The 27,668-nt window shown below is 46.6% G+C and overlaps 2 protein-coding genes across 2 annotated transcripts; one reads left to right on the forward strand and one right to left on the reverse strand.

Annotated features, from left to right (window-relative positions):
* Positions 1 to 264: 264 nt before the first annotated feature.
* LOC139059534 (uncharacterized) lies at positions 265 to 11,211 on the forward strand. Its single transcript, XM_070537955.1, has 4 exons — positions 265 to 388; positions 7,670 to 7,817; positions 10,056 to 10,112; positions 11,112 to 11,211. Exons 1-4 carry the CDS (start codon positions 265 to 267, stop codon positions 11,209 to 11,211), a joined length of 429 nt encoding a protein of 142 aa, XP_070394056.1.
* Positions 11,212 to 19,015: 7,804 nt separating this feature from the next.
* Positions 19,016 to 21,369, reverse strand: LOC139059535 (uncharacterized). The gene is made up of 3 exons (XM_070537956.1): positions 20,896 to 21,369; positions 20,617 to 20,824; positions 19,016 to 19,404 (listed from the first exon to the last, which is right to left on the reverse strand). Exons 1-3 carry the CDS (start codon positions 21,367 to 21,369, stop codon positions 19,016 to 19,018), a joined length of 1,071 nt encoding a protein of 356 aa, XP_070394057.1.
* Positions 21,370 to 27,668: the final 6,299 nt, after the last annotated feature.

A 27,668-nucleotide genomic window follows, 5' to 3' on the forward strand; every position in this document is an offset into this window, starting at 1 on the left:
TCCATAACATCAAAAGGAGGACAAAGTACACAGTACCGCAAGATAGTAATAATAATTTCTACACCACATTTTACTACTGCGAAAAAAGTGTGGTATTGCACAGCTTTTTCTTTTTTTTGAGCAGATCAGAATGCATTATCTGCCATTACATTGCCAGTGATTTGTTTTTACTCTTTTGCTTCTGTAGAAATCGAGTCGCCAGCTGCAGAGCTGCTCTGCAGCATGTATACTGCCGAGTCACAATCCCCAGTATACGAATGCCCTATGCCGAATTCCCCTGCACCTCCGGATGCCAGGCCAATGGAGGATGCCTCGGATGACGGCAATATCGGAACACCTGAGCAGCAACCTCAACGCAAGCGACAGTGCGTTCCAGGAACTGCACGAGGTGAGGACAATCATTTACCCTGTTATTACTCATCAGAGTACATCAATAGTGCTACATGCATTTTTTTTTCCACATATGACATGGTTTCTTATGCATCATTCTTTTTTTAAGGTATTCAGAGAATGGTCATACTGTATTTTTTTACTGTTAATGTAGTGCATTGCCTCTTGATATGGAACATGGGGAGTTTCACCACAGAAAGGGCCAGCTATCCCAGAATTGTAGCTAAGGAAAGAAAAAAGGTAATCAAATAGCAAAACACTGCCAAAGTCTACAAGGTTACAAAAGTACGAGAACACAGGCATAAACAAGCCATGGGACCATAGGAGTATACAAGGTTATAAAAGTATGAGAACATAGTCATAAACAGGCCATGGGATCACAGAGAGAGAAATAAACTTTATTGTGAGACCAGGCTTCTTGAGCCCAAAGGTGAGTGGCCTCCTCAGTCCAGGTAGCCATGGCTCGCTGCCGCCGCCCGAGCCCTGTTCACCAACCGCAGCTGGCTGTCAGGGTCTTGCGTCACCAGCAGAGCCTCCCACTGGTCTTCTAATTCTTCTTCTAAATCCGCCTCTTTCTGCATGTTATCGCCTTGTGGCGATGATGGTGGTGCTTCTCGATTATTCCTGCATCCAAGCACCATATGGCGCAAGGTGTTGGGCGTGTCCGGCGGGCAGAACTTGCAATCTCGCCCGTAGATGCCTGGGTACATGGCGTGCAGCAGTGTTCCGTGTGGGTAGGTTCCAGCCTGTAGTCTTCTCCAGGTTACCGCTTGGTCCCTACTCATCGTCTTATGCGCGGGCGGGTAGCAACACCTCTGCTTCCTGTAGTGCGCCAAGATATCCGAGTACTTCTTGGATATGCGTTCATCATCCTCGTCACAGTCGTTGGTACGTGTTCTCTGCGCCTCGTAGATGGCTCGGCGTGCATGATCTCGAGCCGCGGCGTGCGCCGCCTGGTTCCCCGTGAGACTCGTGTCCCGGCGTCCAGAGGATTTGTGCTGCTTCTATCTTGGTGTTGTTCAAGACCTGAAGTGCTACCTTTCCAATCCTTCCGTTCATATACCTTCTGCATGCTTCTTGCGAGTCCGTAACTACGGTAACCATGGCCTTCTTGCACGTTGCGATGGCCAGGGCTATGCCCACCTCTTCTGCACTGTTCGCGTCCTTGGCACGTATGGATGTGGCTGTAAGTTGTTCGCCCTTCTCGTCGACCACGCTGATTGCGAATCGGTCGCTGGTACTGTACGCAGCTGCATCCGTATATCTAACGTTTTCTTCTTTGCTGTTGGTGCGTTCGAGTATGCGCTTGAGCGCCTGTATTCTCGCCTGTCTCCTTTTTTTGTCGTACTCGGGATGCATGTTTCTGGGAATGGTACTTATGTGTAGCTTGTCTCTGATCTCGTGTGGGATACGCTGAGGTAGGTGCCTTTCATCCTCGACTTTGTCAGCTTAACCCCCGTATTCAGAAATGCAACTTAAGTCGAAGCCCATGCTTGACTTGATTCTGGTGACGCCTGTTGTTAACGTGACCAAAGACGCTCCCGGCGTTTCCTTCGGCACGTTCATGATAGGGGTCACTTAGTTCAAGTCAAGCATGGGCTTCAACTTAAGTTGCATTTCTGAATACGGGGGTTAGTCTCTCCAGTTAGTTGATGTTGTGCGCCTCCACGAGCTCTTCCCACGTGTTGTGGACTCCCATTTTGAGTAATTTCGCTGTAGACGTGGAGGGGGACAGACCCAAGGCAATTTTGTATGATTTTCTGATGAGGGCGTTTACTTTGTCTCGTTGACTGTTCTTCATGTCAACGTATGGGGTCCCGTACGTGACGATGCTCCTGAGCAGCGCTTGTATCATTTTCGTGCAGTCTTCTTCCTTGAGTCCGTGGCTTTTGCTCGTCACTCTTTTGATAAGGTGGGTTATTTGTTGCACTGTTCTCTGAATTTTTTCCAACTCTGCTCCCCCGGCCCCGTCCTTTTGAATCAGGAGTCCGAGGGTGCGGAGCGTCGCAACCTGCGGAATCATGATGCCTCCCACCTTTACTACCGGGTCTGGTATCTGCTGCGGTTGTCGGCCTCTTGTGCGCTTTCTTAGCACCAAGAGCTCCGATTTTTCAGGTGCGCACGTCAGTCCACATGCTTCCAGGTACTTTTCCGTAGTGTCAACCGCTTCTTGCAGAGCGTCTTGCTGTTTACCTGTTGACCCTCCCGTAGTCCAGATGGTGAGGTCGTCAGCATATATTGCGTGACCAATCCCTTCTATTTGCTTCAGTTGCTTGGGTAGTGAGCTCATCGCCAGATTGAATAGCATCAGCGAAATGACGGAGCCTTGTGGTGTCCCCTTTCGCGCTATGTCGAATTTCTCAGAGCTTAAGTTGCCTATCCCCACTGTGGCTGTCCGTTCTTTCAGAAAATCTTTGATGTAATTATATACTTTTTCACCGCAGTTATATACATTGAGGTGCTGCAGTATGACTTCGTGTGACACGTTGTTGAAAGCCCCTTTCACGTCAAGTGCGAGGATGGCTCTTTTGCTGTGCGTGTCCAGCTTGTCGATGACTTTTTCCTTGATTTGCAGCAGCACGTCTTGCGCGGACAGGTGAGCTCTAAATCCGAACATAGTGCTTGGGACGTGTTCGTTGTCTTCGAGATAGTCGATCATGCGGTTGTGTACCATGTGCTCGTAGAGTTTTCCAGCACACGAGGTTAGGGATATAGGTCGAAGGTTCTGCACGCTGATGGGCTTGTTGGTTTTAGGTATCATGGTTACCTCGGCATGTTTCCATTCCGGTGGTACTTTACCTTGTTGCCAGCACTCGTTGATGTATTTTAAGAGCGCATCTACAGAGGGTCCGCCAAGGTTCCGGAGTGTCTTGTTTATTCTGTCGTACCCCGGCGCCGTGTTGCGGGTGAGCTTGCTCAAGGCCCTCTCGATTTCTGCTTCTGTGAAGGGCCGATCCAGTTCTATATTTGGGTTGCTTCGATACTCGTCGAAGTGCGAATCTACAGTTATGTTTCGCTTATGTTTCGAGGAACTTCTCCTTCACTTCTTTGATAATGTCTTCTTCTTTCCCCGGGTGGTTGTGTATGAGTCACTGCACTTTCTGTTTTGCGGCGTTCTTCTCCTTCTTTGATAGGAGAGTCTTGAGCACCGCCCAAGTGCGCTTGCTGCTTAAGGTACCTTGAAGCTTGTTACATGTTTCGCGCCAGTTCGTTCTTTCAAGTTGTTCAGAGTACTCTTGCGTTTCCTTGATCAGCTTAGAGATTCGAATTTTGAGTTTCCGGTTGCACTTGTTACGCTGCCAGCGTTTGGCGAGACCCCTCCGCGCCTCCCACAGGTGGAGTAAGTGCGGGTCAACCACGGGGGTGATTTGCGACAGCTGGATTGTCCTCGTATGCTTCTCGGCTCTTTCCACAACTCCTCTGATCCATATTTTTATGTCTATCGTCGCATTAATGGCACTCTCATCTTTGCGAAAGGCCTGCCAGTCCGTGATCTTGGCTTTTCCTATCTTCATCGTTGCTCTGTGGTGCGGAATGATCGTTTGCACTATATAATGGTCGCTACCAAGATTCTCGTCCATGCAGCTCCACTCATACTGTTTGAGTCCGTGTACGAATGTGAAGTCGGGGCTGGTGTTTCTAGATACACTGTTGCCGATGCGCGTGGGTGTCTGCGGGTCGTTGAGTAGCGTGAGGAGGTGTTGTTGGGCTACGTTGTGCACGTCTTCTCCTTTTTTCTTTGAGGCCGCATAACCCCAGGCCACATGGGGAGCATTAAAATCTCCAACGACTATCAGCCCGTTACCCTTGCTCAGCTTCTTCACCTCTCTCATAAGCTTGTCTAGATCCTTTTGGTGGTCCTTTGGTGGGCTGTACACGTTTAACACAAAGAGGCTTTGCTGCTGTTTTTTCTCGGGTACGATTTCGACGAGGGTGTGTTCGATGCGGTGTTGGATGTCGTGTCGTTGAGTGTTGATGCCCTTCTTGGTCAGGATTGCTGTCCTCGTTTTACCATCAGTGACGTGAGTAAGGTAACCACTGACCTTGAAGTCTTCTGCTTCAGTTTCTTGTAAGGGTATAATATCTGGGTCAAACTGCTTGCAGAATTGTACAAGGTTGCTTCTCTTCGGATAGAATGACAGTTCCATTGCCAAATTTTGAGCCGTGGGTGTTGCTTGTAGTCATCTTCCTCTTTAGTTTGCCTCGCCATCTTGTTCGCTGAGGGTCTGCATTATCTTGGCTTCTCTCGCAGGCTACTTAGGTTTCTTGCGAGCATTATCTCTTTCTTCTAGCATGTGAATGCGTTGACTGAAACTTTCTCCGGATTGTGTCACTTTGGTCTGTAGAGCCTGAATCTGGTTCTCTATTTCCTTCTTGAGAGATTGGAAGCCAGTCTGTATCATCTGTGTTACCGTGTTTTGCATAACCTGCGTTACTGTGGACAGTGTGGTTTCCATCATGACGGTCACGTTGGCGTTGATGCGGTCTTCAAGTGTCTTGAGGTCGTTCTGGGTTATCACCGCTTGGTTCGACAGTGTTGATGGCTCTGGTCGTGTTGGTGATGGTGGTGGGGGTGGGCATGAAGGCCGCGGTAGGGTTGTTTGCGATTGCTGGGTCTGTTCTCTCCGTAGTTGTTCTATTTCTCGCATCAGGTATTCGAGCTGTTTTTCTGTGCTGGCTTCCTTCTCTTGTGTCTTCTTCTTTTGCTGTTCTAGCTCTCGCTTCAATTCATCGTTCTGTCTTCGGAGAATCATTATCGTGTCTTCGTACCTCGAGTGTCTTGTGGTTTGAAAGCCATTATTTTCCTTCGACGTTTGATTGTGCCCTTTGACGACGTTGGCCCAGCTTACCTTGAGCTGGGTGTTGTCGTGTTCCACGCCCGTTGCCGTTGTCCCGGGGACGCTCTGTTGTCTTTCCCTCGATCGCAATCCCGACTTGGATCTGGATCTTTTTGTCTGCTCGGCCTCATTCGGTGACTGTGGCGATGGTGACATGGTCATCATGTGCTCGTTTTCGTTGATAGATACTACGCTGGCCTGGTACCAGAAGCGTCTCTGTCTCGATCTTGACCGCTCCCTGGCTCTCAACGGTGGCGGGGCCGGTTTCAGCTTCCTTCGACAGTCTCTACTCGCCGTTTCATGGGGCATTCCGCAGAGCTTACATTTCGGTTCGCATTGGTGGTTATTTGGATCAGCGTTGTTTTCTCCGCAGTTGTCACATAGTTCATCGTTTGGATTAGGGCAGACGTCTTGTCTGTGTCCTATCTCCCCGCAAGATCTGCAGTACTGCACTGACTTTCGGTAAGGTCTGCAGCGGGTGAGTGTACATCCAACTTTAACGTAGAACGGAACGTGCGGGCCCTCGAATGTGATCACTGCCGACGTCGATCTTCCCAGCATTCTAGCGTACAGGATTTTGCACTTGTTGGTGGTTGCTAGTAGATCTACTAGCTGCTCGTCGGTGGTGCCTTCCTCTATTCCGTGAACAACGCCACGTACAGTGCCCGGAATTGGCTTGAGGTAAGGTGCGACTTTGTATGTTGCGGTTCCTAGTTCGATGCTTGTTATTTCTGCTAGTTTAGGTGCGCAATCCTCTTCTTCGGTACTTGCCAGAATTAAGTTTTGTTGCCACTGTGTCTGTATGATCACCTTGGCGTAGAGCTCCTGGGGTGTGACTCCGCATGCTTGCGCTAATCCTCTTGCTATCACTCCGTCTTTCCACTTTGACACTTTCACACCAGCTTTAGGTCTGTCAACAATCTTGTAATGGTTTTCTGGTAGCGGTGGGGTCGTTGGCAAGTGAGGCCGTGGCTTGCTTGCGTTGTTGTGGCCCCATGGCTTTTGAGGGGCTTGCCGTTTTCCATCATTCGTGTTCTGCCCCGTGCTGTGTTCGCATGAGAACTCCTTCTGCGTCTTCGACGTTGCCATGTATTCTTTCATCTTCTGTTGTCGCGCTAGTAGCATCATCCACGGTCCGGTCTTGCATAGTGTTTTTCCGCTGTTGCTGTCGAACGTCGGCTCCGTGTCGTTCATCTCTGCTTCATTATTTGTTATTCCTGTTATGGAGTTCGTTCGGTCAACTTCCATAATGCTAGGTTGCCGCTGCGTTTGAAGAGAGAAAAATAATTTAAAAAAGCCGTTGTCGGGCGGCCCGGCGTGCACGTGGATCTCGAGGCACGAGGCGCGAGGTGCGGAGCCTCAGGCAGCAGGGCTCGGCGATCGCGAGTAGGCTTAGCTGGGCACGGCCGTCACCTTGCAAGTTTCAGGATTAGTACTTGCGTGAAGAATAAACTCGCGTCGGTGTGTGTTGTCTGTCTGAATGGCGCTTCTTGAGCTGAGTCGAATGCTGCGGACAGTCAAGCGTTGCGAGGGGGCGATCCGCAGGAATTGCAAACTGAATCGGGAGTACACGTAGAGCAAGTCTGCTCGGTTTGCTCACGTGCTCACGTAATCACATGCTTTCATGGGATCATAGGAGAATTTATAATGTAAAGTACTGTTTAAGAGAAGCTTGTCAAGCCACTGCCTACGAAAAAATCCTATAGAGCCTTGAGAGATGTTCAGGTACCTGTGAAAGACTTCCGACTACTGCGGTGCATTGTCAGTTTTCTCACGTCTTTGAAGAAACTTGTTTCTCATTGGATGATTGTTCTGCCCACAGTGGAAGAATATGAGAGGTACATGAACAGACCTCCACACGAGATAGAAGACTGGCCAACATGAACTGCTTTCTGCGACATATGGCACAGGAGAGCAATAGCCATCAATGAGGTTCCCGTTGGCTTGCCGTTTTAAAAGAGCTACCACAAGCGAACTTGAAAAACGTGTTCCAAAGCTTATTTTTGCATATACATTGTTTTGTTGGTGTTCACATGACAGAATGTTGTTGTCTGGGCAAGTCAGCGGCGCTAAATGAAGTTGCCAGTCGCTGCATAGGTAAATGCATCGCTAAAGAAATGAAAAGGTTGTTAAATATGCTCACTCTGAAAATGTGTTACTTGATTTATTTGTCGTTATAATTAACAAAAAAAAGAAACTGCTCTTAAGGGCAGCTTTCCTTCAATGCCGATTGTAACTCGTCTTTGGCAGTGGGAGCAGCACAACATCGAGCTGAACGAGTTTGACTTGTCATTAGCGATATTGATACAACCTCCCATGACGAGCACAGCCTGGGATTAGGGGTTAAAGAGTTAATATGAGGCATCCGTATAGTTTTGCCCATCTTCATACTGCTTAGAACCTCAGCAACAATTTTCAGTTTTTTTTTGCCGCCTCCACAGGAATCCGAGCATTACAAGAACTTGGATTGGAGCTCCTGGCCAGACGGGAGGAGCACGAGTTTTCTGTCCGCAAAGAAGAACTGGCCCTGGCACAGCGTAGGCTGGAGTATGACGAACGGAAGCTCGCTTTTGAAGAAGAAAAGCACAGGTACATGTGGTATATATTGCACAGGTATCTTCATCTGGAGTAGTGATGAATAACCTAGGTTGTCCATCTCCTCCCTCTCTGCATTCCTTTTGGTGCCCATTACGCTATGACTAGAGATGAGGTCACAAGACCCTTGCGAGACGAAACGGGGAAAACCGGCAGGAGAAGATGAAATAACACTCTACTTAATCAAAGATGCAGGAGACATAATGCTTGAAAAACTGGTGGCTCTCTATATGAAATGTTTATCTACTGCAAGTGTCCCAGAAAACTGGAATTATGCAAACATTATATTAATCCACAAAAAGGGAAAGGTTAAAGATCTGAAAAATTATAGGCCCATTAGCTTACTCCCAGTACCAAAATAATCTCCAACAGAATAAGGGCAACATTGGACTTTAGTCAACCAAGGGAACAGGCGGGCTTAAGGAAGGGATTCTCTACAATGGATACCATCCATGTCATTAATCATGTTATCGAGAAATCTGCAGAGTGCAATAAGCCCCTCTATATGGCTTTCATAGATTACAAAAAAGCATTTGATTCAGTAGAAATACCAGTAGTCATAGAGGCATTGCATAATCAAGGAGTACAGACGGCTTACATAAATACCATGCAAAATATCTACAGAGAGTCCATAGCCACCTTAATTCGACACAAGAAAAGTGAGAAGATACCAATAAAAAACATTGTGGTGTAAAGGTTATGAACAGGGATAAGTGCCCCAGAGAGACTGGCCAACGTTTCGATAAGTAGACCTATCTTCGTCAAAAATGGCCTCGTCATCCTCGGCGTGTTAGTTTTTAAGGGTTACTAGAGTGACGTCACGTGCGGTTGTAGTAGGTGGTGGCTGGCTGGCTGGTGCCACAAAAACATGCAGCCAACGACACCCTGAATCTCCCTAACCTCTTGCTTCCCCAACGCCCTCCCATGCCTTTCTTGCTCCATTTCCCTCTTGGTGTCGGTTTTGTTTTTCTTTTTTTTTCTCCCCGCCTTCCGACTCTCTCACTCTAGTCCGCTCGTCTTAGAAACCACGTTTACAGATGTCAAGTGACAACGCTCATTCGATTTGAAGTCTCCCTTTACAACCACCCACCACCGACAACAACCGCTTGTGATGTCACTCTACTAACAGTTTAAAACTAACACGCCGAGGATGACGAGACCGCCTTTGATGGAGATGGGTCCACCTATCGAAACGTTGGCCAGCCTTTCTGAGGCACTTATCCCTGTTCATAACCTTTATACCACACTGTGCTATTCCATCAGTCAGTCCCGTTGATTATAAAGAAAAGAGTCAGACAAGGAGACACAATATCTCCAAGGCTATTCACTGCGTGCTTGGAAGAAGTATTCAAGCCATTAAACTGGGAAGGCTTGGGAGTAAGGATCGACGGCAAATATCTCTGCAACCTTCGGTTTGTCGAAGGCATTGTTCTATCCAGCAACAATGCAGACGAGTTACAACAAATTATTGGGGGCCTTAACAGAGAGAGTGTAAGAATGGGGCCGAAGATTAATAAGCAGAAGACAAAGATAATGATGAGTATAACCGGGCAAGGGAGCAAGAGTTCAAGATTGCCAGTCAGCCTCCAGAGTCCGTGAAGGCATACATTTACCTAGGTCAACTAATCACAGGGAACCCTGACCATGAGAAATAAGTTCGCAGAACAAAAATGGGCTGGATCACGTTGGGTAGACATCATGAGCTCCTGACTGAAAGCTTACCGTTATCATTGAAAAGAAAGGTATGCAATCAGTGAATTTTACCGGTGCTGACATATGGGGCAGAGACTTGGGGACTGACAAAGTAACTTGAGAACAAGTTAAGGACTGCGCAGAGAGCGATGGAACGAAGAATGCTAAGCATAACTTTAACCGACAGAAAGAGCGGTTTGGATAAGAGAGCAAATGGGTGTAGACGATATTCCATTTGACATTAAGAGAAAAAAAATGGCGCTTGGCAGGTCATGTAATGCGAAGATTAGATAACCGTTGGACCATTAGGGTGACAGAATGGGTACCAAGAGAAGGGAAGCGCATTGGAAGCGGCAGAAAACTAGATGGTGCGACAAAATTAGGAGCTTTGCTGGTGCTATTTGGAATCTGTTGGCGCAGGACATCGGTAATTGGAGATCGCAGGGAGAAGTCTTTGTCCTGCAGTGGACATGAAATAGGCTGATGATGATGATGACACCATGACTTCTGTCTTCACTCATTGTATGTTTCTATGTACAGATGTGGCCAAAAAAATGTCTATCGCTTTGGATACCCATATTCTTCTCATTGTGTACGGTATGTACAACTACAGTACCTCATTTTCCTGAGCATGGGAATGCAACCTTTCGGTGGTGGTGCACTGTCATGTTCTAGAGTGGGCATACTCCTGCACAAGCCCATTTTGCATATCCTGACACACAGGAATGTATATATTAGGATACGTGGAATATGACAGCAGGGAGCATGTTTGCCAGACAACCTAATTCTAAGATGTGTAGCAATATGCGCACACAATGTAGAGCATTGAAACTCGGCCATGAAGACCAGGCCACACATGTACACAGTGCAGGACAGCTTGTGCACGTTGAAGCGTTGATCTCTTCCACTCAAATATTGGCACAAGGGCTGCCTCGCGTCGCTGCGCAGCTACGGTGTGGAGCAGTCAATTCTCAGTGAAGCTGATTTATGTGGAGCAAGAAACTGATTTTTTTGTGTGCTCATTAACAACTTGAATACTAAAAATTATGTTTACAGATATTCAAGCATTTCGAAGCACTGTCAGTAGGTCCGTTTGATTCGCCTGCACCACCTGAACTAGTTACGAGGTGCTGCATCCTAACATTCACTTGAGCTGTACAGCAATGTTGCAGGATTGGTTCAACATTTTCCTGCACCCTCTAATGTTGATGCCAACTTGGTGAAGGTGTACAAGTGGGTCACAGTAGTGCAGGACAGAGGTGCAAGTACTGTTAGAGCCCTGCTTACTTGCGTCTGATGCAACTATGCGAATGTGGTGTGTATTTACACTGAAAAGCCGATCATAACAGCAGACCGTCAAACTTATGCACTCTGCACATTAGTTAGCCAAAACATAAGGCCTGCAACAAGTCTTTGCTGTCCGAGTGTTGTGTTGTTCGTAAACTGCCGTGAACTGGTTCGGAATGGTGCAGGCGAATCGAATGGACCTAATAGCTCAATTAGCAACACTGTCTGGCAAGGCATCTATGCGTGAGCGCCATCAGCCTGTTTGAAAAATGCAACCTATTCATCCTTCAAAAATTCACACCTTTACAGGTATGAAGTGCAGTGCCGAGCTGAAGAAAGAGAGCAGCTTTTGGAACGGCTGGAAAACCTCGAGAGACGTGTCGATAAAGAAAATCGCCCGAACCTGTGATGAAAGTTTGTTTAGCTTTGAGCACAATAAATTGTTCTACAATACAGAGTACACAGAGTCCATGTGCTGTGACCTTTGGGTCATATAATTCACTTTTATTTTTGCTTCCTTGTGAACAAAGTGTGGAGACTTCTACACAGCAACCCGGTACACATTCATTGTCATACAGTGCACTGCTCAAACTGTAATGTTTCTTAAAAGGCCCTTAGACCACTCTTAACATTTCAAGTGCACATTGTACACAGGATACTGTGCCAAAAATTTTTTATGAACACAGCAGCAATACACTTTGCTGTTGTTGATACACTGTTGAACAACAAATTTTTGAGGTAACATGGGTTTAGGGGCTCTTTAAGGCATGCCGCCAAGTTCGATACTGGATTTCTTACAAAAGTATCACTTCTTATTATTTGCTTAGACGTGTTTGCTCTAGCGACACTCAGTCACTTCAACAATGGCAGTACAGGCACACTAGATATGATGTGTAAGCAACGAACACTGCGCCTTCACTACAAGACCCTGTTTTTCTAAGAAATCGAGGTGCCTGGAAGACATAGAGGAGACAGTCCCACAAGCGGCGGGCTGCATGCCTGCAGCCTCGCCGCCACCACTGGTTCGACCCCCCTTCGCTGACCGCAGGCATCTCCCTCCGCCTCGAGTTTCGCGTTTTACGACCCTGGCGGTGTACAGTAGCCTGTGTCGGAGAGAGTAAAGTTGCATTTCAAAGAGAAAGGTTGTGTGTCTGCTTGCTCCCCCAAGTTCGCGAGATGCCCTTGTTGCGTGGGAGCCGCTTGGGGTGAGTCTACGCGGGAGCCTTGCTTTGCGTCACGTTTTCTGGCCCACAGTGGCATATTCGCGGGCCACTGTCGGCCTGAGCTAGTGTTTTAGCCAAGTGCGCGGTTAGCTAGCTGAGTCCGCATTAGAGAACCCCTTTTTGTTTACATTCAGAAGTGGGATAATCCCAACAAGCCCGTCAAGATGAGCCAGGAAGGCGAACATCCGTACAACACACGTCTTGCTGCCCAGTCGCGCGCTGCTGAGGAGGTGACAAGCGCCACCGAGCTCCAACGAGACAGCAGGCAACGCAATGATCGCAACGCACCAGACCAGCTCCAAGAAAAAGTCGCCCAGCTTTCGCGACTGCAGGAGGAAATTCGGGAGCTTGGCTGCTCTACTCCTGCTTCCTCAACACTGTTGTTCCAGCCGGATTCAGGCCCGAGCAACGCGATCTTGGGACAGCTCACCGAGGCCTTCTCTGCAATGGCCCGCATGATGGAGAGGATGAATCCGCCCTCGACAGCGACAACTGTTCATGTGAGTCCGGACCCCTCTACCGCCATCGCAAGCTTTAACGGGGACAGCGCCCAAATCAGTGCTGAAGATTGGCTGGAAACATTTTCGCACATTGCGGACTTAGCTAACTGGTCTGAACAACAACGCCTAACTGCAATTCACCTCAAGCTGCAGGGCCCCGCTAAGGATTGGCTAATCTCGTCAGCAACAAGGCATCAGTCGTGGCAAGAGTTCGAAACTGCATTTAAATCAGCTTTCGTGACTGAAGAAAGCTTGCCGGACTTATGGAGGAGAATGGCCGAACGAGTTCAAAGTCGTGATGAGGAGGTGACGAAGTACGTCAGAGAAAAGCAACGAATGTGCACCAGGGTCAAGCTAAGTCTGCCGGACACAATTACTGAGATTGTCAGATGTCTCTGGTCGACTGAATTGAGTTTCGCGCTGCGGGACAGAAGCTACAGAACTGTGGACGAGTTGCTTCAAGCTATCAAAGCATATGAAAATTTTACAGAAAGCCGCGAAAAGCAATTCCCATCGGCACAAAGATTCAGCAGCCGAAGCCGACCGAGCAGTGGCCACCAGCCATTTCCTTCGTCAATAGAAGTAGACGATGCTGTACGCAGCAGTACCGTGCGAGGAGTGCGACACGCGGACGGAGTATGTTGTTACAACTGCTAAAAAACAGGCCACCTGTCGCGTCAGTGTTCTGAGCCACGGCGGCCACTTCACTGCACGAAGTGCAATTACGATGGGCACAGCGCGAAATTTTGTCCGAATCAGGGCCGCTCAGAGAACGTGACCAATATTGTACGCACCACGCCTTCAAAGAGGTTGTACAAAAGCGTTTGCATTGACGGCAAATGGATGCCGCTCTTCTCGATACGGGTGCCGATGTGAGCTTGATCAAGCTGACGCCATCCGTGCAGCCAAACAGGGAGCTTACGGTACCTCCCGGAGCGGCCATACGCGGTGTGGGTGGACAGCTGTCATCCCTCGGCGAACTGGACTTAAGGGTGCACGTCGATGATGTTGATCTTCCCGCCGTCCACTTTTACATAGTCAGTGACGACACCTTTGTTGGACCTGACGTCATCATTGGTACGGATGTGATTGACTTGCCCGATTTGCTTCTGGTCCGTAGTGGTGGGTGTGCCCATTTGCTAAACCAAAGGGAAGCACAAGAGCTGGCAGGTCTTGTTGCAGAATTGGAAAGACAGAGAGGTCGTCAAGGGTCGCGAAAGCGTTGAGGCTGCCCCTCGGACGGTTCTGTCTGTGTCGGGAACGCCTTCCCTTGATGAACCTGATGTTTTCAGTGACCCGGTTGCGAACTACAGCGATGTCAAGTTGCCCATGAAGCAAGGTAATAAACTCAAGTGTACACCCGCTCCTTGCAACATGCCAGAGCAAGTTTTACTGACTGCCAATGAGGAGGCCCATGCGCTGCAATTAATAAGCCAAAGTGACAGTAATATTGGCTCGATCGTCTATGGAGAAGAGAAAACACAGCCCTGCGTGTTGCTTAACAAGCATAATAATTGTTGTGCAGTGCAAATCGAAGAACTGGGGTGCACCGGCATTGCTGAAATGAAAATCGTGGAGCTCCCTGGAAGCAAGCCGGTTTTCCAGCCACCATACCGCAGCTCTTACTATGAAAGGCGGGTACTGAAGCACATTACTGATGAGCTGAAATCATGTGGATTAATCCGTGACAGTAGTTTCCAGTACAGCAGCCCTGTTCTTCTTGCACAGAAGAAAGGATTGCGCATACAAGAGGGTGATCGACTACCGCCGCCTCCGTGGCCACAAACAGTTGACACAGGACAGCCTACGAACACGCAACCTAAACACAGAGGCCCGCACATTGTTACAAAGGTGCTGCCTGCAGACACATATCGCATCTCGAACCTACGAATATCGAAGGTGTCGACGCGGCCAGACCATGTCACGAGCGCCCATGTAAGCCAGATGAAACAGTTTAAATTGGCGTCGAACAGCGAGTGAGAATGACGAGACTCTCTCGGGACGAGATCGTGCAGGATGGTCGAGTGTAAGCAACGAACACCGCGCCTTCACTACAAGACCCTGTTTTTCTAAGAAATCGAGGTGCCTGGAAGACATAGAGGAGACAGTCCCACAAACGGCGGGCTGCATGCCTGCAGCCTCGCCGCCACCCCTGGTTCGACCCCCCTTCGCTGACCGCAGGCATCTCCCTCCGCCTCGAGTCCCGCGTTTTACGACCCTGGCGGTGTACAGTAGCCTGTGTCGGAGAGAGTAAAGTTGCATTTCAAAGAGAAAGGTTGTGTGTCTGCTTGCTCCCCCAAGTTCGCGAGGCGCCCTTGTTGCGTGGGAGCCGCTTGGGACGAGTCTACGCGTGAGCCTTGCTTTGCGTCGCGTTTTCTGGCCCACAGTGGCATATTCGCGGGCCACTGTCGGCCTGAGCTAGTGTTTTAGCCAAGTGCGCGGTTAGCTAGCTGAGTCCGCATTAGAGAACCCCTTTTTGTTTACAGATGACACAAGTTGAATTGGAATGTGGCCTTCGCACAATGAAAAAATTATCTCGCAAAGCATTTGCCAAAGTCCTTCTCTGACTGCACTAGTGCTGCACAAGGTAGAAAAAGAAAAGGTGCACACAAGAAGACAAGAACAAAAGTTTGGAGGGGACAAACTAAAAATCTGTGGAAAACGAACCCTTGAAACATTTTCGTGCATAAAGCTGATGTTTAAAATCCCTTTTTTGTTCCTTTAACCATTTTTTTTGCAATTCTATCATACACCAACAAGCACAAATTTTTCGAGGAAACACGTTCTAGTGACATACATTCATTTTTTACATGGTTGAGCAATGAACAACAAAAGCAGTAAGCTTTTTTATAGCAAAGCATAGTCTTATATTGGGGTTTCAGTTCTGAAACCGAAGCCCCGAAAAAACACCATCTCCCTCTTTTTTGAAAGTAAGACAGGGGAAGGAACATCACTATACATTCGTTAATGGTGTACATTATACAATGCCAAAGTAACTCCCAACTCTCCCCCCTTGCAGAACAAAAAGAAATGTGACAAAATAGAGCACTCATTTTTTGTTCAATGCAAATACAAACACGCAAAACGAGAAAATTATGTTGCAACTGCACTGCGAAGCAGATAAAGACAAGTGCAAACTTATGTCCATAGTCGCACTGTAATAGAACAAACATGAAAATACTAAGAACGCAATGAACTGCACAGCAGCCCCAAAAAAATATCTGCACACCTGTCCAGGTATGTAACATAGAAATGCAAAGGAATAACAGGAACTATGAACACATGAAACATTATCATAAAAGTGGTGTGGTTTCTGGTGCCGCCTTCTTGACTGCCATGTAAGTCCCGTTATAGGTGCCAGCAATGGCTCCGAAGTTACTTTTGAGCTTTGCTGTTCAGCTAAGCACCCACCAGGCAAAACAGGGGGCGGAGGTAAAGACTTGAAATTTGAGCTTTCTAGCTCACTGAAGCGCCTGTCAGGCGACTCGGGGCAGCGAACAAGATTCAAAAGAATCCGAAGATTCATCGACGCGCTCCTTAGACACGGCTGGGAACGCAGATTTGTGAAGAACTGCATGTGAGCAAAAATTAATCTGCAGAAAACTAAAGTAATGCTTAACAGTCTCGGTAGAGGACAGCAATTTACAATAGGCAGCGAGGCACTGGAAGTCGTAAGGGAATACATCTACTTAGGGCAGGTAGTGACGGCGGATCCGGATCATGAGAAGGAAATAATCAGAAGAATAAGAATGGGCTGGGGAGCATTTGGCACGCATTCTCAGATCATGAACAGCAGGTTGCCATTATCCCTCAAGAGAAAAGTATATAATAGCTGTGTCTTACCAGTACTCACCTACGGGGCAGAAACCTGGAGGCTTACAAAAAGGGTTCTACTCAAATTGAGGACGACGCAACGAGCTATGGAAAGAAGAATGATAGGTGTAACGTTAAGGGATAAGAAAAGAGCAGATTGGGTGAGGGAACAAACGCGAGTTAATGACATCTTAGTTGAAATCAAGAAAGAGAAATGGGCATGGGCAGGACATGTAATGAGGAGGGAAGATAACCGATGGTCATTAAGGGTTACGAACTGGATCCCAAGGGAAGGGTAGCAGGGGGCGGCAGAAAGTTAGGTGGGCGGATGAGATAAAGAAGTTTGCAGGCACGGCATGGCCACAATTAGTACATGACCGGGGTTGTTGAAGTATGGGAGAGGCCTTTGCTCTGCAGTGGGCGTAACCAGGCTGATGATAATGATGATGCATGTGAGCACGAAGGCTCAAAGACATGAGCATTAGGTGTTTTGGAGAAAGCATAGGGACTACACACATCAGTCATTTGTCGTGAAGGTGCCTACATAGAACCAGTCGGCTCAGTTACACGCCTATCAGGCAAATTAACTTCATGCTGGCTGGGCACCACAGCTGGTAAGAATAAAATTCAAACAGCGCTAGACGACAGGACCAGAAAGAGGAGGCAAACACGGCGCTGAACTTGCAGCTGATTTATTTGAAGAAGTCAACATTTATGCGTACAAAACTGGGCACGATGAGTGCACATTCCAAAATAATTTTGGCAGTTCGAGTGGGTCTTTCATGGAACGTTTATCCTTTCATTTAGAGAATACACATGTAATGTGGGAAGACAAAGTATTGAAGCAAAAGTCGAGGGTGTGTATTGGTGCCAAAATTGCCCCAATACTTAGTATCATTTTTCTAAGTTATGTTGACAGGAAAGTAGAGAAGGACTTAAATGGAAGGTATATTCGAATTGTTCGATGCGTGAACGACTTCCTAATTTTAGTTGGGTCTAAGGGTGCTGAATGTGTACCTGACTTAATCGATGTTTTTTCTAACTAAGCATGGGTCTGGACTGAGCTTCACACATGAGATCCCACACAGCAACGACCTGCAGTTCTTAGATCTGAATTTGACCTTTTTGTCTAACCATGTATGCTGGCGATACGCTCCCAGGAGTGAAAAACCTCTTGTAAACTACGCGTCTTGTCACTCTAAGCTTGTTAAATTCGGAATTGTAACAGGATGTATTGGTATGGCTGTCTAAAAATCGTGTACTCATCAAATGTCCAGTAGCCTGATGGTCCAAGGCCAGAGATGCAGAGAGGCCGGTTTTCCAGATTCTGTAATTGTGGCTGGTGCTAATAAGATTATAAAAACGCTAAAATGTTCGTAACAGCCCAAAGAAAATGTGGGGAAAAAAGTTGTCTGCCTTATGAGCACGCGTTGTCACATCGTTTTAAGAGGGTAGGGGCCAAGTATGGTGTGAGGGTAGTTTTTTCTGCTCCGATGAAGCTGGGTAAATTAGGGGCAGCATTCCAGAGGAAGCAGGAAGGCTTTAAACGGTATGCTGCATGCAAGGTAAATCATGTCAATAAGTACATCAGTTGCAAGAAGGGCGCTGTCTACCCAATTCCTTTATCTTGTGGTCAAACTTACATATGCCAGACAGGCCGTTGCATCAATATTAGACTAATGGAGCATGCCAATTCATTGGACAAAAAAGACACTAACCTGGCAAAGCATTGCAGTATTTGTAAATGCGTACCTTTGTTTGACGATACACAATTGTTATTTTTTCATAGTGACAAGGCTACCAGAGAAGTCACTGAAGCATTCCATATCATCAGAAAATCTAATAGTTGCGTTAGCAAAACATCTTTAACCTTGTCAGCGAAAGAAATGGCATTGCTGCATAAAGGGTAGATTGCAAGGCAGGTACAACGCGTGCGCATGTTGGCTGTCCGGAGTTTGTATCTGATCATCGATGTATGACCGGGCACATGCGTGCCCAGTTTTGTATGTATAAATGTTGACTTCTTACTTCAAATAAATCAGTTGTAAGTTCAGCGCTGTGTTTGTCTCCTCCTCTTTCTGGTCCTGTCGTCTAGCACTGTTTGAATTTTATTGTTACCATGGAACTCCAACTTGCCCAATCGGCAGCCCTTCTGCACCACAGCTGGACATATAACTGGTGGGGAAGAAGTGTGGGTGTGTTGGTGGGATACATTCAGACTGGGATACATAGCGCAAGAAAATATGACACAGAGACAAGCGGAACACAGGACGAGCGGTGAGATGATGGGGTACGTGCTCGAATTCTGACTGACGTGCCCAGTCAAAATGCTCTGCTAGCAGCGTCGAATGCCGAGGATCTGGGGATTATATTCAGGCACCAGTTATATTCAGACTGGGATACATAGCGCAACAAAATATGACACAGAGACAAGCAGAACACAGGACGAGCGCTCAGCGCTCGTCCTGTGTACATCAGTTACATCACCATACAGTTCTGCTTGTCTCTGTGTCATATTTTGTTGCGCTATGTATCCCAGTCTGAATATAACTGGTGCCTGAATATAGGTAATCCTCAGATCCTCGGCAGTCGACGCTGCTAGCAGAGCATTTTGACTGGGCACATCAGTCAGAATTCGAGCACGTACCCCATCATCTCACCTTTCGGCTAGGTGATTTCACCGCAAATTCAGGTACATTTCCAAGGCTGGTGGCTCAAGACCAAAGTAAGTTGACACCTGTGAGCCATAGAGGCAGGTGTGGCAGTTGGCCAGAAGGGCACTTACTTTGTACATTTGCGGCAAATTCTGGCGGTACAGTTTTTGATTTTTTCGAAAGTCAACAAATGCAAATAAGCCAGCAATCTTGCCAAAACCCCATTCAACAGCTTGGCGCACTTTGCTCATTTGCTTGTTGAATAGCAACTGGTGCCCACTAGAAGATGTTGCGCTGTAGGGCTTCAGCAACAGTGGCCTCAGGGGATATGCAGGATCACCATAGATGCAATAGCTGTGGCCCTGGACAAGTTTTTCTAGTTTTTCATAGGTCCTACTTATTCGGAGTATACCTGCAAGATCACAAAGTGGTTTTTGCACTCAGAATATGATGCCATCTCCCAAAACCGCTGCAACCAAGACAAAATAGGCAATAGTAGACTGTTTTATCAGTTGCATCACCTAGCTTTATATTTTGCATGTTATTATCTGTGCCGTCTCAAAGTACACAAGGTAAACCAACCTACAGGTCTATCCCTATTCAGCCAAGTTTCTCTGCACATAGGTCCCTATACTCTGCAGTACAGCTGTGCCGCCTGCAATTGGGTCCTCGATTGCATGGGGTGCAAGGCAAGGTGCTGACATGGTGCAGTGCACCCTTGAACCTTGCAGCGTGTGCAACGCGGCAGACAACCTGCACTGCTTGCACCTTTTCAGAATTTTGTTTAACAAAACTAATTACTCCTCACAAATGTGACAGTTGCACACCCTGTAAAATGTATTTGCATTGAATTTACAATTACTGATAAGCAAGATTGAAATAAAAAAGTTAACCATAGAATGTTCTCAGGAGTTGTCACAGGTCTTAATAAAAATTTTTATTTTCAAATTGCTTCAGTCGTTAGGAAATAAACTGGTTTTCTCATGAGAGCCCTAATTAAAGTTCGTTCAGTATTCAGCATTGCTACAATTTTCTCATTTTATCACGCATACATTCATACACACTCATTCTATAGCTACATTTGCTTTATCAAATAACGTTGCCCTGCCACAAGTTGCTACAAATTATGAAAAATTATTTGTTTAAGTGCCCTTCCCTTCTAAACAGTTTAGAGTTATATTTTAAAATGTTGCCGTACAGTAGTTTGATATTTCTTGAAAACGTACTTGTTTTTGTCTGCCTACTTAGCATAATTATTACCTTCTTGAAATACATGTGTTACAAACATATGAGCCTTGAAAACTGTTGAATTTTAGCTCACCGTAATCCAGGGCATTCTCATTCCTGGCACGAGAAAAATATTTTACAGAAACTTTTTCAGAAAGAGCAATACAAGGTTTTTCAAGGCTGCACGACAAGTTGATGTTCTTGCTTATGTACTTTACCACATGTATTATTTTGCTAACCTTCGTTAATTGCTGCTTACTGAAAATGTACCGTCCTTGATCTACATATTGTGAATGCATTTATGCCAATGAGCATGTAACTGAACATGACGGCTGCGTCGATCACGTCTAGTAACAACTTGCGAATAGGAACTCTCGTCTCTGTTGGATCAACTCACCTGCATCATGTCGGCTGCCGAAGTACGGTCCATTTAATTGGCAGATTATGCCGTTTGGACACATGATCGACTGGTACTTTACAGCATGGGTGCGCTTGTGCCCGGAAAAAAACATCTTCTGATTTGTCGACGGGCGGCAGATAGCCCTCGCGGTGCCGTCGATGAAGCCCCAACAGTTATCCAGGGGTGCACCTTTGGAATGCACGGCCTGCAAAGTTTAGGTGTGAAAAAAATATAAATAAATAATGACGGGCACGAACCAAAATGTCTGATACCAACCTGTGAGAATTCCTCCAAGGTAGGGATGTCAAGCCAGGAGTGACTGTTCACGTCCTTCAAAAGGTGTTTGAAGTTGCTTTCGATGTGCGAAAGAACGATATTCGTCAGTGATGATATAACTGAATAATGCCTCCCAAAAAGGTGCTCCAGATCGCACAGTCTGTTGGGGTACGAGAGCCGGCGTAGCGTAATACACAAACTCTCCTCTCCTGGCACAGTCACTCGTTGAGCTGTTTTGATGACAGCTGGCATCCTCAAGGCATTATGAAGCCTTGATATGTCGTTTTTTTCAAACCGGAAATACGATCTGAAAACACCAGCGTCCATGGTATCCATGTTCAAAAGTCCGTTGGCCGAAAGCGGGTCTCTCCGTGTGCTGCCAAAAACTTCACACAGCAAAATGTCCTCTAGGTCCCTCCAATTAAGTTGATTTAGTAGCACCGGGTCTTGCAAGATGCTCTGCCGTGTCGTCATGTCTTGCAGTTTTCTAGCAGTGCGATACACCTAAACTCTGGGAGAACAGCGGACGTGTCAGAGGTGAACAGAGATGAACACGCTTGTCACTTGTGTGCACGTTTATGCGGACCATGTGTACTGAAAGAGCAAAAGACCTTGCCTTGGCTACTACACAGCGTAACGGCTTTGTTAATGTAAGGATTATATATATAGAGAAAAAAAGAAAATGCAATGTATTGCCTGAAATGCCTTCAGACATTTGGGTAATTCCAAATATATTATTTTATTGCGGCAATTCTTACAACTTGAGTATTATGTTTATAGCGGTTTTACCTTCTGCGGCAAGGTGGCGCGTCAGGCGAGCACATGCCCATACATGCCTTTCAGACGCAGCCGGGCGCTCCGCTAAAACTGATTCTTCGCCCGCCGCTCCGCTAACTGTGAGCGGGAACGGGAGAGCGGAGCGGACCGTCAAAAACGTTCTGCTAAAACTGTCTATTGTCCTCCTTGTCGCCCTCCATCGCTGCCACCCCAAAACCCGGTCGGGCCAGGTTCAGCGGGGGAAAGTGGCGTTTACGCCGCATTCTTCGTTCACCCTTTCCTTTCGCTCTTTCCTTCTATGCGTCGCTAGCACGCCGACTGGGTGCAACACCGCCTGAGTGCTTGCCGTCCGTTCTTGCCAGCGCACTCCTCTCGTGAAAAATGCTCGCTTGCGCTCGTCATTCCTACTGAGACGCCTACATATTGAAATACGCAGCAATGTGGCCACGAATTTTTGTGAGTGTTAGAATTAATATAGGCGAAACAACAATTAGAAAAAAAGTCGGCGCTCGTGGCCACCGTCTTCGATGTGGGATGAACTCGGATACAAAGAAGCATGGATCATACAATGGTGAGTGCATTTGTTTTGCGCATGTTATAAGTTTTATCAGAAGCAATATCACCCAAGCTATATCACCCAAGCAATATCACGCGGTATATATATTACTGAAACAGGCCTGGCTAATGTAGAGTGCCTGTAATTAAATAGCTCTTTTTATTTGCAGTCTTTGAATAGTGCCTGGAGTAGAACCACGTGTAAATCTCTGTGAATTTCACCCAAATTCCAGGACTATGATTTTATCAAACCACGCGTGCGGCCTGATCCTGCTAGTGATACCGAGGAACCGCGCTTCTTCTCACTGGTATAGGTCAAGCATCATTTCCAGCTGACAGTATTTCTTTCTTTTCGTATAATAAATGCTTCTTTTACTAGTGTTTCTTGACGGAACTTCTCGGTTTCCACATTAAAAATTTCGCACGAAGGCCGCATTGTGTCTACACAGTCTGAAACTAGGCTTTTTGTGCTGCAGCAGGTTTTGCTGCAATTTTTAATTTTAAGGTGTTACGCTGACTAGGTGTGAGCTGTAAACAAAGCGGACGGATCCTGCGCATTTTATGTCTGTTCTAAACATTACGTTAGACCTTGTACAAGGTATGCCATATATGTCGAAATATCAAGAAGTGTTACCTGACAAATCTCTTGCAAGAAAGTTTCTTGATTCACCCCTTCGAACTCTCTGCTCAGACTTATAATATTGTGGCAGTATGGCGATTTTTCAAATGAAAACTCTCCCACATACATTTGTCATACCAACATCTCTGACAATGTTTCTTTTCATTTTACAGTGCAAACATTGCCTCCAAGTAATGGTGAAGTCGCTATGGGATATGGTAGCAATATCAACGAAACCACCGCGTTATCGTGGTCCTCGGGGGCCTGATAAGCCCGCTGTCATCCAAGCACTGACAAACCTGCCTACCGACGTCAGCTCCCTGCCCTGAAACCCCTGGCCAGCCCACCGTCCTCGGCACCTTGCCCAATTCCTATCCTGAGGGCAGTGCCTGTAAATGAACTGTTTGAAGATAACCGAGCGTCACCCATCTAGGTCCATGAAAAATGCCTGTTTGTGAAAATTTATTCGCAAATAAACTGTCATAAACGTCAATTTCAGTATTCTTTTATTATTATTTGCAATCATATATGACTTCTGCTTCTTGACATCTTTTTGTCGAGCTTTCCTAGCTACTATTGAGGAAGACGGAAAGGGGACAATTGCTACAAAAAATGCCGCTAGCAAAATGTTTGCGGTAAGAATATGTGCGTGCTCTAAAGCCAGCATATCTGGAATATTCGTCATGCAAAGGGCATTGGCTCAAAGCTGGCATTAAGAATGGCAACGATATGGCTCAACACTGGTACTACGCTGGCAGCACGATGGCTGCTGCATTGGCATAACATTGGCCCAATCTTGGCTTTAACGCTGGTCCTACGATGGCTGCTGCATTGGCATAACATTGGTCCAATCTTGGCTTTAACGCTGGTCCTACGCTGGCAGCACGATGGCTGCTGCATTGGCATAACATTGGCCCAATCTTGGCTTTAACGCTGGTCCTACGATGGCTGCTGCATTGGCATAACATTGGTCCAATCTTGGCTTTAACGCTGGTCCTACGCTGGCAGCACGATGGCTGCTGCATTGGCATAACATTGGCCCAATCTTGGCTTTAACGCTGGTCCTACGATGGCTGCTGCATTGGCATAACATTGGTCCAATCTTGGCTTTAACGCTGGGCCAGCATTGGATTGGGTTGCACTTTGCCAATATGCCAACATTGGTCAAACATTGATACCAATTTCTGCCAGCATTGGGCCATGGTTGGACCAATGCTGGTGTGCTGAATGGGTGGTTGAGACAAACAAGAATGTTATTCCTTCAGCCTGCGTAGGACTAGCTGTGCCAATATGTCTTAAAATTGATGCAATCATGCATTTGTGCCATTAATGGACAAACTAATAGGGACCGATAGATTGGTAGACCAGTAGACTGGTAGAGACCAATTGACTGGTAGCCCATCAGACTGGTAGACCATCAGACTGGTAGACCATCAGACCGGTAGACCATCAGACCGGTAGACCTTCAAGGTCCGAAATTACGTATAGCCATCAGACATGTAAGCCAGTAGCTTGATGGAATTTTTGACTGGGAGGAAACCTTCGCTTTAAAATTTGCAGAAGCAATGGTACAGCAGACACTGCGGAGGATGTAGCGATAGTCCTAGCAGCAATGGGCCGTCCATCTGGCTCACGCAGCGGTCGCCAGGTACTCCCTGTCGGTCCCTGCGTGGGAGACGTCCAATGCGTGCTGACGTGTGTCCTGCGGGACCTTTATTAAAGTTTGTCCAATGCAATCACCACCGCCAACTTAACGGAACAGATCATCCTCCTAACACTAACAGACTCACATACAGCGTGCCGCATTTACACAATAAGAATAGCTAAAGCCTCCTTATGCATCATCGAACGTATCCACCTCTTACCCGAACTCTGCATAGTCTCGAAACCGCGACACGCGTCGATAGCAGGCAACGAGCAGTCCGAGAAAGTACTCTCTGGGACTCCTCAATAGGAAACGGAGTAACCGTCCTTCTAGGCAAACTTGTACCATGCAGATGCACGGGCCTACCTGCACACACCACAGGGTGGGGAAAAGAGTCATTACACAGACACAGCAAAGCTCTCAAAAAAAGACGCGATAACTTACAGACATCTACGAACTAAACACTTTCCCATGCAGCGCGCAATGTAATCTCATTTATTCCGCACATTACAAAGGCGACTGAAAATTCTGCCACACTCCAGACACCCTATTCCACAAAGTATGAATGCGATCGAAACATTGACATCCCCACGGTCCACCACCCAGCATCGGAGCAGTGGAAGATCCAGCTCACTAGCCACAACCCTGATGACTGGTGTTAGCTGTTGAATGAGTAATGAAGGCGGTCAGGTCAAATGATTTCCCGGACTGAGGAGATCACCGGCAAGCATGGCCTCCAAAAAATTTCATGTGGTCTCAATAAAGTTCAGTCATCATCATCACCTATCATCATCATCCTATAGAAACGGTTTCAAAGAAATGTTCTGACCTGCTTTTATCTTGTCTGACTGCGACCGTCTGCCCACTGTCTGTCATGCGCCTCTCAGTTGAAAGGGATCCTCATCCCTTGTTATAGATATACGTTTACGATGCTGAAGAAATAACAAATTTAGCAAACTAAGGCAGTCCGGGTGGTTCAGAAATGAAACACGCTGTGAATAGCTGCAGAAAGTCTGCCCTTGCACATCGATCAGGCACTAAAATTGTTTCGTATGCAAGTACAAGCAGATAAACGGATGAAGTAGAGGAGGAAAGCTGTCGCATAAAGCCCCTAGTATGCTAAAGTACTGGCGCTTTAGTGTATTGTCTACCAAATATACCGTTGCAGCAACCTCTGCTTTGTGCCGTGTCTAATGCCAGCTCTGACATCACCAATAAAATACGGATTAATCATCATTTTTTCTAGAAGAAAAAGAAGATCAGAACGACATTGAATGTATTTGGGTTGTACTTGAAATGGTAGGCTAAGGGTGTTAAAAAGAAGGCATTTAGTAAAGTAATATTCCTTTATTATATCAATTCTTGTGATTCTGTCAATTCAGGAGGGCAGATCGCGATCTGCAGATGAGAAATGTGCCTATGTCAACCTTGTCTTGTTTTCGGTTTTTTCCACAACCAGAACTCGTGCTGTTACACTTCTAATTACTTGTGCTTACAAGATTACAGAATTGACTTTACTGGAGAAAATTTTCAAAGCCGCAAGCTGCAGAACTAAAACGGTAGGCATAGCTGACCGGCAGAAAGCAAAATCAGATATGGCGCCATCTGGTACAAGAAGCTTGCGGTCACGTGCACAGCAGCTGCCATTCTTGGTTGGACCGTTTCTTAATCTCATAATTATTTTCTTCGTTATTAAGAACAAGGATATCAGCAGGATCAGCGGGTTTTCACAGCATTATTTCCTCAAGAATGCCTTCATTGCGATTCGCACAGCGTTGTCTTTGACTACTACAACGTCGCCTGCTGTGGTCTCAGAAATACACGGGTAGGCGCCACCACTCTTCGACTTACCGTTATGTGTGAAGCCGTGCGCAAACTGTTGGGAACTAATGTTGCACAATGTATCAGTGGTTAGATTTGCGGAACTCTCTACTGATACGTTCTTGTTGATTTTGGCTGTTAGATTGTGAGACTCGCGACGACATCAGTACCGCAAGAGCAGGCATTCTATTCCCATGGCTGTGCCGATGATGGTTGGTAATGTTTCCTTTTACTTCAACACATCATAAACAAGTTTTCTTTAGTAGAGCTGCCTTGTGGCATAGAAAAAGAGCGACAAAAACCTTTACGAAAGCAACACTGTAGCTGAAAATGAGGTGAAATACAACACACGAGCACTTCGGCACAGCAAAATATCAAAAAGCAGAGCAAAACTCAATTCCCGAGCTCTCCGTAAGGTATCGAACCGGCTCGTTGGTGTTGCATCTTTCTGAACAGCATGAAACGAAGAAAGGGATAGCGAAAAAAAGGGTAGAAGGTAAGCTGTTAACTGCTATTGTAAAGAAATTATATTACTCTTAACATGCGGCTTGGTTGCTACGTGAAATAGCTAACCGTACTGAGGTTTTGTAGGTCAAAACTACTACAGCATAATTTTATCACACACAATGCAATGCTTCTGCTTTTCACCGATAGATAACCATAGGTAGAAACTCTGCGCTAGGAGAGTATTTGAGAGGGAGACAACCTTGCAACGCCAAGCGGTATCAGCCTCCACATTACAGCCCTTCAGATGAGGTGTCGGCTGCACTGTATGCATTTATTGCGTCCACGGTAGATATCTCCTTCCCTTACTCTAAACATTTTCTTTTGAGCTTTCAGCAGAATTACTTGAAACACCAAAAATTTAATCCGACACGCCCAACCTAGCTTGGCCAGAAAAATTTAGGCAAAATTTAGGGAAAATACGCTAATGGAAGCGTAAATATGGCTTCGGAAGCCATCATTGAAGATTGTGAAAGTGTAAGCGCATAGCTTATGAGCACCGTAGAAATAAAAAGGACATACTATCAATCATACCAAACTACTTATATATCCGACTTCAATAACGCCATTGGTTGATGACGGCACAAAATATCGTCGACAAGGTTTTGTACGCGGCACGACATGCTGAAGTGGACAAAGATGGTATTACGACCTTGAAAGGAAGTCGACGACGGCAGCGTGTCAAAGATGACCACAATTGAATAATGATCACAGTGTAGTACCGGCAGCATGACTCAGGCAGCATAAGAACAAAGTAATCCTGATGCATTTGTGCGACGATGACAGCAGCGTCACAGAAACGACGTGAAGACCACGGAATGACCAGAGCGTGACGAATATATTATGACGACA

Source organism: Dermacentor albipictus, chromosome 4 (assembly GCF_038994185.2).
Source record: "Dermacentor albipictus isolate Rhodes 1998 colony chromosome 4, USDA_Dalb.pri_finalv2, whole genome shotgun sequence".
Classification (NCBI taxonomy): domain Eukaryota; kingdom Metazoa; phylum Arthropoda; class Arachnida; order Ixodida; family Ixodidae; genus Dermacentor; species Dermacentor albipictus.